Source organism: Atta colombica, unplaced genomic scaffold (genome assembly GCF_001594045.1).
Source record: "Atta colombica isolate Treedump-2 unplaced genomic scaffold, Acol1.0 scaffold250, whole genome shotgun sequence".
Lineage (NCBI taxonomy): Eukaryota > Metazoa > Arthropoda > Insecta > Hymenoptera > Formicidae > Atta > Atta colombica.
In genome coordinates, this window is record NW_017259349.1 from 308,344 (window position 1) to 322,861 (window position 14,518).

General features: G+C 32.3%; 1 protein-coding gene across 1 annotated transcript in view; it reads left to right on the plus strand.

Annotated features, from left to right (window-relative positions):
* The first annotated feature begins 1,717 nt into the window (after window positions 1-1,717).
* Window positions 1,718-14,518, plus strand: part of LOC108688941 (titin homolog) — a 44,581-nt gene continuing 31,780 nt past the window's right edge. Inside the window, exons 1-16 of the mRNA XM_018195492.1 lie at window positions 1,718-2,023; window positions 3,066-3,448; window positions 3,512-3,734; window positions 3,881-4,168; window positions 4,273-4,400; window positions 4,466-4,638; window positions 4,719-5,115; window positions 5,211-5,622; window positions 5,709-7,855; window positions 8,605-8,666; window positions 8,722-8,759; window positions 9,967-10,105; window positions 12,769-13,069; window positions 13,711-13,891; window positions 13,989-14,239; window positions 14,341-14,485. Coding sequence (XP_018050981.1) covers window positions 1,942-2,023; window positions 3,066-3,448; window positions 3,512-3,734; window positions 3,881-4,168; window positions 4,273-4,400; window positions 4,466-4,638; window positions 4,719-5,115; window positions 5,211-5,622; window positions 5,709-7,855; window positions 8,605-8,666; window positions 8,722-8,759; window positions 9,967-10,105; window positions 12,769-13,069; window positions 13,711-13,891; window positions 13,989-14,239; window positions 14,341-14,485 — 5,350 coding nt within the window. The 5' untranslated portion in view covers window positions 1,718-1,941. The remainder of the gene's footprint in view (window positions 2,024-3,065; window positions 3,449-3,511; window positions 3,735-3,880; window positions 4,169-4,272; window positions 4,401-4,465; window positions 4,639-4,718; window positions 5,116-5,210; window positions 5,623-5,708; window positions 7,856-8,604; window positions 8,667-8,721; window positions 8,760-9,966; window positions 10,106-12,768; window positions 13,070-13,710; window positions 13,892-13,988; window positions 14,240-14,340; window positions 14,486-14,518) is intronic.

Below are 14,518 nucleotides of genomic sequence, written 5' to 3' on the forward strand. Positions count from 1 at the left end.
AATTCGGAAACACTTGAAAAGTATTATAAAGAAACATTATACATGCAGTGCACGTAATATATACTTGATATACATCGCGGAAATGTGGAATATCAGTGAGCAGCTGTTTCAACTCCAGATGTTATATCTGTATGTCCACGTGAGCAACAAGCAAACTATCGTGCCTCGTTAATGTGAGTCTGTCGCACGTGTTCGCATTAGTGACAGAAGAAAAATTTTTACATGTGTGTAGATGTATGCACGTGTATTTATATGAAATGAAATGTGTACGAGCACAATGCACGATAGATGTAGTGCGAAGCTATAGCTGCAATGGAGGCTGCAGGAAAACCGAAAGCCATCTCTGGTCCATTCAGATACAACGGTACTTTGGCCGATTAACCGTGTGTTTCCCCTTCTTTTATGCATGGCTCTTCCCTTCCTTTCAGCTCTCTATCTCTCTGGAACTGCATTTTTCGACTCCTTATCTTCCTGGAGCAGAAATATGCAGAAATATTTTAAGTAAACGGAAATTACAGAGAAATAACGTAAAGATATTTATAAAAGTTTTATATGATTTTTGGGCATATATAGAATTAATAGATATCGCAAATCACTTTATAATTATGCAAATTTAATTATTTATAAGCAGAATGCTTTTATTACTATTTCTAGTACAGTAGGAACATTCGAAAGAATTCGACAGTTATTTCGACGAATAAAAATCTAAATTATTTCAGAAGGAAAAATTTTCGAACATTTATAGTATGATAATAATGATATAATGATTATATAATAATTTAATTACAAAACATATTGAATACATTATCTTTAATAATGTAAATAATTCAAAAATTTATTAGTTAATACATTACTATTCAATATGTTTAATGTAGTAATATATTAAACAAAAAGTATAACAAAGAAGAAACCTGTGTGTAAGGAAAAATTATGAATTATATATATATATATATTATATTACGTACAGTTCAGATTACGATGATATTCTAAATTAACATTTTTTATAAAAGATCTTTAAAATAATTACTCTAAAAAAGACAAATTTATAGCAATTTATATCACAAGACAAGTTTATTTTAAACTATTCGATTATTTAGGCAACTGTACGGTATGTTGCCTTCAAGTAAATAGTTTACAACACTTTTTATTCTTTAATAATTTGCAATCATTGATGAGGAAAACATTGATATTTTTTGTGTATATTTACGTATTTATTCCCAATATATAGCATTGTATGATCTCATTATAAAAATCGAAGAAAGAGTGAAGAGAACAAGGCTATATTAATAAAAGAGATTAATATCAATATAATATATAATACATTACGCACAATAACTATATAAACTTTGAATACAAATTTTAACATAAATATCTTACACGTCAAGCATTACATAACACTTTCTGATCAAACTCTTAATCCAATAATATAATCAAACGATACATTTTTCATTATTATAAAGATATATATTGATAGAAATATGTATATACAGAAATATGCACAGAATATAAACACCAGTGAGACAAAGATAGATGTCGAGAAAAGCTGAAGAGATTTGGCGTCGCTACAGTCGTCGACCACGGGGAAGTTCGCCAGTGCTCCATCGAGCCTCGTGCTATATCAAGCATATTTGCTATCTTTCTCTCACTCTTTTTGGCCATTTCTTTTCTTTTCTCTTTCTATCTCTTTTCCTCTCTCTTTCTCCGCTTCTCTCTCTCTCTCTCTCTCTCTCTCTCTCTCTCTCTCTCTCTCTCTTTCTATCCCTCTTTCACCCAAGTTGGGCATCATCAGCATCATTTTGCTCTTTGATCATTCTTTAGATAATACTGTAAATGTGATACTTTTGATATTTTGATATGTGAGAACGATCGGAAAATTAACGGGGTAATCGTCGAGCAAAGCGATCTTCTCAACAAGAAGGAGGAGGAAGAAGAAACACGATAATGGGCAACGCTACCACGAAAGATTATTCAAGAAGTATCTCCGTTGGCACCAGCTCGAAAAAAACGCGTTGGGATAATCCAGGTAAATTAGTCTATTGTTTTAGCCTTTTAATGCTATGATTCTTAATCATTTTGAAAAATCATTATTGAGAGTCAAGAGTAAATTATCATGTTGAACTAAAAAAGAAGAAATCGCTATCTAATTTAGTGCAATAAATGTTATATTTTGAAATACATCAACATAAAGATTTTTCCTTGTTTCTCTTTTTTTTCTACCTTTCCTATCATAACGTTTATAATAACAAAATAATTATTTACTTTTAAAAGTAATAAATGTTTTTATTACTTCCGAAAGATATAATCTTTACCCATTTTCTTAAATAGATATAAATTATCTTTTTTTATATTATAATAATATAATTACACTTAATAGTAGTAAAAATATTAATAATAAATTATTTTCTAATATGTGTCGTACAATTTATAATTTACATAATAATTACATTATTATAACTACATTGTATTCTGTCAAGATTTATTATTTTTTTTATTATAAATGTCATCATTATCTATTTTTTTCATATAGTTCATTTTCCTATTGCTAGTGATACAAACTTAAGATATAAAAGATTACAAAAATTATTGTCACACGCAATTACGTTCAATTAGTTTCGATATCGAAATAGCATCTAAAATTAGACTGCTACTAACTTTGATTTAGAAACGATTTAGATTGATTTTCAGTCTACTCCATTAATTACTATAACATTGTATAATGTCCATTTTTAATACATAATCAATGAACATTATGCGAAATCAGGATATCTCAAATACTTAATCTAAGGATAATGCGCCGGTTCAGTACTCTACTGTACTGCCAAACGCGACGCATTTTATTTTGGGAGCGGTACTTACGTACCGATGTTGAAAATCATCTGCTTCTATATACATACATGAATATAATATAGTTCTAGAGAATATATTTCTTAACATTAATATTATGTTTGCTTGTCACTTTCTTCAGTTTCAAATAAAAAAGAATATTATTAAATGCATAGTTATTACAAAATAGATTAATTATTAATTTTATGAAAACTTAAAAGAACTGAAGAAATTTGGTATAGGTCTTCCGGCCCCACCAGGCAGACCTATCTTGATTTCGGGAACGAACGAAACGCAGCCAGATCTTGTTGCAATACGATGGGAGAGATCACCAAGTAATGGTGGATCGGCGATCGTCGGATACTTGATCGAACATCGGCGACTAGGCTCTCCTCATTGGATACGAAGCACCTCCGGTCTTTGTGCTTTTCCAGAACTAACTCTCAGTGGGCTTGAGCCAGGATGGCGTTACCAATTTCGAGTCAGAGCACAAAACGCACTTGGATTTTCACAATCAAGCGAGGTCTCCGAACCACTCACAGTTACTTTACAAAGAGCCGCTGTCGCTTGCGCTCCTCATTTCGATCTAGAGCTTAAAGATACGGTTGCACTCGAAAACGAACAGGTACGTAAAGATTATTGCACGTTCAATCATAAAACTTAATGCATTTGTAATTTTCTAATATAGACTGAATTTGTCATACACTTCTCTGGTACACCATTGCCAAAAATTTCATGGTTTAAAGACGGTTTTGAGATCTTTAGTAGTAGACGCACTAGAATTATTACGGATAATGGAAAAAGTGTTCTCTTGATTCATCAGACCGCACTTAATGATGAGGGTGAAATTAAATGTACCGCCACCAATCGAGCAGGTCATGTTGCTACCAAAGCTAAATTAATTCTTGAAGGTAAATTATCAAAATAAAAAATATGTAAATATAAATATGTGATTCAAATTTTAAATAAGAAGATCCTATATTCGATTCAATCCTATTTTCGAAGCAAATAAACATTATTTTTTAATATCGATAAATTGCTGAATTATTTGTCTTAGCATCTCCACGGATACGATTGCCACGTCAATATGAAGATGGTTTACTTTTTGAGCAAGATGAGACTATTAGACTGAAAGTATCTTTAGCAGGTAGACCAACGCCTTTTGTCACCTGGTATCATGACGGAGAACTGATATCCAAAGATATTAGACATATATTTGAAGTGATGGATGGTGAATCAGTACTGAGAATACCAGATGCCAAACGAAATGATCGAGGAGAATACACTGTTAAAGTCGCAAATAAATTAGGCGAAGATACTGCGTCTTTTCTAGTCACTGTGACAGGTGATGATATTACATTAATTTAAAGACTAGGATTTTAAAATGTCATGTAAATTTGATAAGTTACGTGTTTTTTTGAATTATCGATTTTTTTGAATTATCAACAGATCGACCCGCTGCTCCTGGTAAAATAGCTGTTGCGATGACACTAGGTAGATCGGTGACGTTGTCGTGGAAGGAACCAGAAGATGACGGCGGATGTAAAATCGGGACTTATATTATCGAGTACTACAGAGTACGTAATTGAAATTATTATTTCCATATGTAAAAATTTTCAGAAACTTGGCAATGATATTTTAGATTGGCTGGGAGGTATGGCTTAAGGCAGTTACAAGCAGACGCACAACCGCAACATTAACTGAATTAATCGAAGGTTCTGAATACAAATTTCGTGTGAAAGCTGAGAATCCTTACGGAGTCAGTGATCCGAGTGAAGAAAGCGATGTTATTTTCATTCCAGACATTAAACGAAGGTACTTTATATTATCGACAAATATTTAAATTTAGCATACATTTAGTTACACAACAATAAATTTATAATTTTACGTTGTAGAATCGTAACACCGTCTTTGAATGAAAAATCGCAAAGTCATCGAGAGATCAGCAGATCTCGTGGTGACAAACGAGAGAGAGAGGTGAGTTTCACTATGCCAGCGCAAAGAACTAGAAGTCTAACAAGAGAAGAAGCTAAAATCCGAGACGACGAAAGTAATAGTCGCTTTAAATACGATGAGCGATCAGCTTCGGTGCAACGACTCGCAATGCCAACTTCTACATTGGATAGACCGTCCAGAGCCGATAGTAAAGTAACATTTGCATTGGATACTTTGGAAAAAGAAGAACCTCCGATTCCTCCGATCAGATCAAGAGAGCACAATTCCACGAAGCAACAAGTTTTTCTTGGAAATCATACCAACCAATCAAATATTGCAATAAATGCGAAAGACAAGGTAAGAAATAATAAAGTGTAAAAAACGCTATAAATAAATACTGGCTTAAAAGAAAAAAAAATACTATATAATAATATATTTATTTTTGAATGTAGCAAGATGTTATTACGAAAGAAGAAACAACAATGACATTAAAATCAATACCAACTATGCAAGTCTCTTCTCCAATTATCGAAGACAATATCACGTCACATTTTATAATCAAAGAAAGGAGTCTCTCTCCACTCAACGTGACAAGAATTCAAGAATATCAGAATGAGGAGAATCGTACTACAGCGAACTATCAATTTTTATTATCATCAAATTCAATTCCAAAAAAACAGACCGTTGTAAACGAATTATTATCATTGGATAATTTGCAATCTCAGAGAATATTGCAAGAGCATGATGAGAACGCATTACACGGTAGCTCGGAATTCATGCTTGTTTTATATCCAGAAGATGAAACACAAGAGGAAGATATCAGCATGGAGAACTCTACAGAAATTCGAGTTAAAAGCAGTATAAGTAAGTACAAGTGAAATTTTTTTATTAAAATATTTTTGAAAAATAAGAATTGTCTGTAAATGTTAACTTTATAATCACTGTTTTAGATGATAAACAGAATATGATTGAGTTAATAGAAGATGAGAATGATCTCATACCACCACCAATATCGTTATCTCTTCCAGAATTATTTAGCGCGCAGCATCAAATGGTGGAAATAATGCGAGAAGCGGTTAGCTCTACTGAACTTCTTCACGAACGAGCTATGGAACGCTTTTATCGCGCAGTTGCTGCTGAAGAGGCATCCGAAACTGCCAAACAAAAAACACAATTTGAGAAACAAACCAAACTGACACTATTAGATGTCGAATCTGTTCAAAGACCATCGCTTCGAAGACGCTTATCCAATTCTACTACTACGAAAAATTTAATCATTTCCTGGCAAGCCAAAAAGAATCGTCGAAGATTGAGCGAAGGACAAACAGATGCGGCATCAAAAACATTAAAACTTCTTTCACCAGTTTTGTTATTGGATGTTGAAGCTAGATCAGACCCAAATCTTCCCTCTGAAATGATAATGACAGACCCTTGGGAAAAGAGCAACAAAGTCGAATTCGTGGAACGTCTGCATAGATGGCACGAAACGACTGTGCCGTTATTAAAAGAGGTGCAACAAGAGGAGTCGATACAAATGTATAATGAAGAGAAGGTGATAGTTCCATCATCCATTACTGTGGATAAAGTAGAATCTCAATCGCTGGCTCAAACAAAGGAAACAGAGAAAGAGGAAAATATTAGCATTGAGACTTCCGAAGAGTCATCAGAAGAGATCAGTAGTGCAGACAGCGAGGATTTGAAATTATTAAAATCAAGGATTCTGGCAAGACAAATTATCGATGAAGAAGATACTTATCATCCTAGGGGAAAACCAATACCACATGTCGAACCAGAACTACAGATTTCGTATGACAGGTTACCAATTTGTGAGATTTCATCTCTTTCACCCATCAGAACGGTTACTTCCGCCTCATCTAATAATGTGATGCCCAAATCAATCCTAAAAAAGCCCAAAGACGAAATGACAATTACTCAGAACAATTTTGGTAGATCGATTCCTCCAGAAAAACCAATTAGGAAGGCATTATCGCAATCGTATCAACAAGAAGATATAGAAGAGATAAATATGGATACTAATAACAAAATTTTGAATCTTCCTATGTCTATTGTGTCCGAGACTCTAAAGACTCCTACGATGTCAGAATCAGATACGGATAGTATTATATCTGCAGCAGAAGCAGCAAAAAGTCGAAGAATGCAATCGAAATTGCGATCCATAACACCTGAAGAAGAAGCAGCCGAAATAGAAGCTAAAATGGCTGTTATAAATCAATATACTGAGATAGTGCGAGAATATTCGAGTCATTCACGACACGGTAGCGCAGCCAGCTCTCGGAGATCTTCATTTTCTGAAGATCAAGATCAAAAGTATCGAGTACAAGAAAAACATGCACCAAAATTAACAGACAAACAAGAGCAGGATAAGAAATTAAAATTAAAAATTAAAAATAAGAATGAAATCAATGAAGAAAAAAAAGATAATCAAGCATCGTATTCTAAGAGAGAAAGCGTTGATGCTAGAGGTACGACTTCAACGAGAAATGCGATGACTGCGAAGCGTAAAAGTAGACCAAACTCTAGGGACCAATCTCCAGCTGCGAGAAGAAGTGAAAGAATAGGAGGTACTTCTTCAAGATCATCTTCGAAGACCAGAAATCGTACACCTTCTAAGGAAAGAAATAATCGATCTTTAACAAAAAATGAATTGAACGAGCATAATTTTCGTAGATCTAAGATATCTTCTAGACCTTCCTCGCGCTCCTCATCACGATCAAGTTCTAGGGAAAGATTTGGAACGACAGTACCAATAGAATCGAAGGTTGAGAAATTGCAAAAAGCACTCGAGAATAGTAAGCATCGAGCAATGAAAAAAGAAATGGAAGAAACTAAGGAGAATGCACGAGAAAACTGTTTTAATCAAGCAAACGGAAAGTTAGCTTTAGATGCTAAAAGAACAGTCAGATCGACCGTAAGCTATATAACCGACTTGACATTACTAATAGCTGCAATGTATATTTATTTCTTTAAAAAGGAAACTTTGGCGATTCCGTTTATCGTGCTTCTTCTATATCGGAAAGTACAAGAAGAAATACATGGGTGGATGCCACGTCGTTGGAAGCGATCTACCAAGAAATATTAATATTGTTCGATGTAACAGGATAATCACATATACATCTTATTTATTGATTAAAATATTCTAAATAATTTAAAATATTTTAATCGATATAATAATTTAACAAAGAGATATAATTTATACACTAAAGTGAAATAGTATTACATACATATTAAATCACAAATTACTTTATAGTATTCTCATATATGTTTTAATCGAAATCTTGTTATTGTTATCTGTTATTTATAATGAATGTTAATTCTGTACTCCTAATAAATTATATATGTTTTCACACTACATTAAAATATTAATTATTACATGATACATTATTTCATATTATATTAATATGTTATGTATATTATTATTATTATTATTATTATTATTATACGTGATTATATGTTATTCTAAAATTATCTAGCTTCCATATAAAATTTTGCAATACGAATAATGTTTTTTTTTTGCTATTCTACTAAATTTAATATTTACTTAATTATTTAATTGCAATTTTAAAATATATGTAAATGAGATATAGAACAAGAAAACAGAAAGGAAAAAAATTATAAAATTAAGAATTATGAATGTTACTAGCAATTACATCAGCGACAACTAGATATTATGGAAAGAGGGTACGAGGATACGAAGATTTCAGACGGCGCATGTGCTTCTTTCGTTAAAACGACAAAGCTGAGAGTATGGTATCGAGACGATTTTAGAACGGAGCAGGGCCTCCTACCGTCAGACATCGTAGCATAGAGTGTGCTGTATTAATATAGGATCGAGACAGAAACAAGTTGGTGACGGTAGTGGCGGAAGACGGTAGTGCAGGTCTTCTCGAGTAATATACGCGTACGCATCTCGGATCTCTGCACGTAATGTCAATATACGGAAAGATTGTTCTACATAACATCTATTGAGATGACCTTAACAGGTAAGATGCACGATTGAATTGCTTTGCCGGTATAGCCGGTATAGCCAGCAATGCTGAACCAAGACGATATCTTGCTCGATGCAGTTGATTTATTAACAACATGACGGAAGGTGCCGGATTTTTAATTTTTATGTCTTATATATGTCTTATATAATTGCAATGAAAAAAATGATAGCGTGTCAATTGTTTATCTATACGACATATAAATAAAATATTATAATAGGAGGAGGGAAAAGATATATGAATCGTGTAAATGTCAATGTGTAAATAAAATGCGTAAAAATGGTAAATGATAACTTAGCTTAAGAATTCATAAAAGAGAAGTTAATATAAAAAGATAACAAAAACTTGTATAATTAGTATGAAAAATATTTATTGTTCAAAATGACAAAATTTATTTATTACTTATATCTATACTTGTATATATTCTTTTAATTCTTGTAATTATTGAATGTCGCTAAACTTTGTCTTTAATAGTCATCAATTTTAGTTTTATATACACATAAATCACATTATTTTACAGCTAATATAAATTCTCATTTACATTATACATATTAAATGAGTAAAAAATGTTTGTTTTACAAAATATGCTTAATAAATTCATAATTAATGTCTTCACAAAATCATAATTCAATATAAAGATCAATAGTGTTGTTTGCCAAAATTTCTGCTAGATAAACATTTTTACTTATAATGTTGTATTTGGGTGTGCATAAGCGCATTTAATCAAAATACGAAGTATATTTCAGGTTGTAAAATTTATTAGAAGAAGCAATTTTTCGAAGAAAAATATAAGATTTTTGAAACTTTGATAGATTGGCTTTTCAATTTATTGTCTTAAATAGTTTTGTTCTTTATCATGCTTTTGTTACATTGTCTATGTTTATATGCTATTTCACACTGCATATTTTATCCGAGGAACGTCTGGGGAACATCCTTAGGACGCAGATTGTCCTTTGGACGTCTGTAGGGACATCCCTTGGAGGTGTATGTTGTATAAAAGTATTTTGCATAAGCGTATTACTAATAATTTTTCAAAGCACGTGAGTCTCGAAGCTTTTCAACAGAAAGTTTCCTCCCGTCATCGTATATCGATAAAAAATAGTTCTTTAATAAGAGTCTTCAATATTAAAATTAATAATAAACCTTTTTATATTGTAAAAGTGCAAAAATGTAATTAATTACCGTGCTATGTAAATGTATGCAGATACGTTGAAAAATAAAGGGCCACCAGAATGGATCGAAGAAGATCAGATCGTATCAGTTCAAGGATATGTAGGTGAAGATATTATTATCGAACTGAAATTGGCTCTATCTGAAAATTACGATGACTTACGATTCGAACTGTAAGTTTATACTAGACTAAAATGCTAACAGCTTTTTTATATGTGTACTCGTTCCTATTGTAACGTAATTTTTTAATTTGGAAATAATGTTTCGTTTTCACATTATCGTTCACTCTCATACATTGGCCTTAATTTTACATAGAACCTTGGGACGTGCCAAGGATCAAACGCAAGTTATTTTGAGCTGTCGCGCACTTAATTTCGGAGAACCGAATTACACTTGCCTCATGTAGCTTCACTCAATATTCCTGCATAGATCACTTTGCCAATGCTAGGAATGTAAGCAACATATATATGTCTGTACTTTTGACGTTTAAACATCAATAAGTATCAAAGAAAGTAAACAATATGCTATTGTAACAGTTTATGCTTGTAATAGATTTTTTCATGATTTGTAAAAGGATATCATGTTCTGATTTAAGTTATTCCGAAATATTTTAAGAACGTACCATATATTTTTATTTTTACATCTTGAATAAGATCAAAAACTAAATGTTATAATTGTCATTATCAATTATTTTCCGATATATATGCATATATTCAGCGTTTTAAAAAAATCAAATCAACATTAAGAAAAAGATACAGAGATATAGATAAATCATTATACATTTGCTACTTCTTATTTTATGTAACGAATTTTATGAAAACATTCGAAAAAGTAAAATATTTCGCACAACTTGAAATCTATCTGCGGTGCATTTATGCAATGATTTCATAATATAATCGTGATGTTTATCGAATTCTTAATGCGAAACCGTATATCCCACATATTCTTTAGCTTAAAATATTTTCATCATAATAACGATGCAGAAGCAATAATGGTAATACGAATGAATTATGAAAATTTTGATTTTTAACATATAATATAACCCTTCTGCAATAAATATTATTATACGCTAAAATATTATATGCTAAATATTATTATAAACTAATCTTGACCGATCAAAATTTTCATAGAAATATGAAAGATGCCCAATGCTCTCGCTCGGTCCAGCTATTCCTCGGTTGGCTCTTATTAGCTTCTATATGAAATAGCCTGTTGCTTAGAGTTCCTCGAAACTATCTCAACGTACTCGTTGATGGAGGTGGAAAATTGGGAGGGGACAGTTTGACGTTGGCATTTCGCTATCAGTCTAACGCTGAAAGAGCGTCGCGACGACCAACAAATTCCTAAGAAAGAGTTTTAAATCATTCGATTTGATTGTATCAGTATGCGTCTCTTACTTATCAAAAGTTTAAAAAGATGGTTACATGGACTCAATTAAATCCAAATTGTTGAAACTCTAATTTAAAGCTCGGCCAATTGTCGTTTCCTTGTACATTTGTTTCAAACAATCTTAAATACGAATAATTAAATTAAATCATGAATTAAAAATATAAGAGGGCTTGCTTCTCTATCGTGGATTCTATCTTTGAATAAAAATCTTTTAAAAGGCTCGAAAATCTATAATCTTGTAAACTTAAAAAAAAAAAGATATAATGTCATGGAAAATTGAAGGGAAATTAAAATTTACACGTTAAAAAAACAAAATGTCACACAATTTGATGATATACAATTAAAATTAAATGAATGTGTTGATATTCTTGATAAATTTGAGACGTATATCAATGACTCAATAAAATCAATTTGCAGAGCGCCATCGCGCTGTTAGAATTTGATCGACCACTGTGTATTCTGCTAATTTTGTGGCTCACGCGGTGCTTACAGTGTCATGAAGAAAGATTATACACGACAGATCAATACTTTAGAAATTGAAGTAGGCAAATCATTGTTGATGTTCTGAAAAGATATGTGAAAAATAAAAAGAGATGTGATATTGAAGAATTTCTAAAGCTAAATCCGAAATGTTGTGTGTCTGTAAAAAAAATGTGGACAATTTATGGCTGTTATCTCATTGATAGTGCATTCTGATATAAAACAAGAAATTACTTCTTTTATTTTGGTTCATCATCATGGGAAGCGATTGCTGTAAATGCACTAATGGTAAAAAGAACGTTATTACCGGGTCCTCCTCCGATGGATCGGAATATCGGTAGGAAAATAAAAAAGTTCTTGATTTAATTTAATGTATTAATTTCTACAAATAATTATATAGTTTCTCAGAGCTATAATATCATTCATATTCTTAAATATTTAAATATATATGTTATTAATATATAAAGTGAATAATAGAAATTAAATTACACTAAAGGACAATGTCGCGTCATATTGCGTGAGCTCTCATGTCAGATGCATGCAATTGCATCAAGTTGCAATGTCTAATACATTGGTATATGATATTTTTAGGATCATTCTACATTTCTACTATTTTTTACACAACATGATAATTTATTTATAAATGAAACAAGTGAAAGATTACTTTATTAGATGTAGACAACTTTCTTCTTAATTTTAAACAAGCTTTTCACATTGTGAAAAAGGTGACAAAAATAGGGCAGTAGAGCAATGCCAAAACTCTAGATCATCCTGTTGACCGAAATATGTCGGGCCAATATATTTTTATGTAGTGTAGATGTAAAATACGTATATGGAGAATACAGCAAGATAGACAGATATTTTGGACAAATGAAGATTATAGCAACTTTTCTTTTTCATTTAAATTTACTCTAATTTGATTTGCCCTCATGATAAATTAATATTATTTAATTTATAAAATTTGCAGAATACGAGATGGATTACCAATTTCATCAGATCGTTATCAATTATCAATGCGAGGCAATATCGTTCAATTGACCTTGAAGCAATCGCGTAAAAATGACACGGGTTACTATTCTCTCGTAGCAACGAGACTTGGACAAGAAAACGATAAAGGAGCTTTAAAGAAATTTGATTTGAGCATCAGCGAACCAAGTTACGAAGAGGACGATCCTCCTGTTTTCTTGAGAAGATTGAGCGATCTCGCGGTAAAAGTCGGCACTCGAACTAGATTTCTTGTAGAAATTCGAAGTTCAACCACTTTAAAGGTATAATTTACTATAGAGATAATTTTACTTTATACTAACAGACAGAAAACGATTTATTTGTACGTGTTTATTAGAATATTAATTTAATTAAATAGTTTGTACATACATTAACAAGAAAAGAAAATTCTACTTGGCAACTTACTCATATCCATAACATCACGTAAGATACGTCCCTGCTTAACATATAAATGGATGATACATAGTATTAAGTATTACGATCAACCCGGAAAGTTGGAACCCTGATGGTGCTAGCAGTGACTTATTGTCAGACATGTCTCTTCCTTCTATCCTAGTATCAGATGAAACGAGAAAAGCGAACTAAGATGGACCGGGAGGTCCATGACCTGAACTCGCGACGAAAAACGAAAAGTAAAGGAAGCTGGTTACGCGTTCTTGTGCGTCGTATTAATACTATTATTACGCATGCCCGCATACTATGCCAAGGGATTTATACTCCAACATTTCTTCGCATGCCTCTTCCGCTATACGTGCAAAAGCAATAGCCTAATATATTATAGCATACTGTGTATTACAAAACGTGTTTATACATTCGTATATGAGATATTACAATAAAGTAATAAAATTTTTTAAGCGACAGATTTTTTTTTATATTACATTTAAATTAGATTCACTAATTTCAGATAATTTGGTATAAAGATGCTTCGCCTATTCACAATGGATCTAGATTCTCTCTCGTTCATGAAGGAAATTTTCATTGCGTTGATGTCGCTCCAGTTACAGTTGAGGACCAAGGATGCTGGACTTGCATGGCGGAGAATCGTAGTGGAAGATCCTCATGTACATCTACTCTCACCGTCATTGGTAATCGATCACTCACTCTATTTATTCGACATTTTTAACTTTGGTCGTTTTAAATAATTAATAATTAATCATTTTGATAAATCTGATAAATTTTTAGTTCCCAAGGCTTACAAAAAGCCAGAATTTGTTGAAGAACTCCGCGCGCTGCTCACTGAGACAGGTACCGTGTCGTTGGAATGTAAAGTAATCGGTGTGCCTACGCCAGTATTGAGATGGTTTAAAGACAACAAGGAAATCAAAGCTGGCGATGTTTTTGCTTTGACTGCTAATCCCGATGATCCAACATCTCTCGGTGTTTATACATGTGAGGCGATCAATTGCATGGGAACGGCCTATTCTTCCTCAAAAGTAAACGTCCACTATTACGATTGCGCAATAACAATTGTAACGATTCTCTTATATTTTCTATCATCAATTTCATTAAATGTAGACACGTTATTTTATCTCAGGTTCACGTAGTTGGAAGAGGAAGCCGAGAAGGTTCATTGAAACCGGCAGATGCTTTGGCACCATCCGGACTTCTTCCGATATTTAAGCAGATACTTCAAGATGAATGTTGTCGGATTGGAGACACTATAGTACTATCTTGTTATGGTAAATTAATAATAATTAATTATAATATTAATT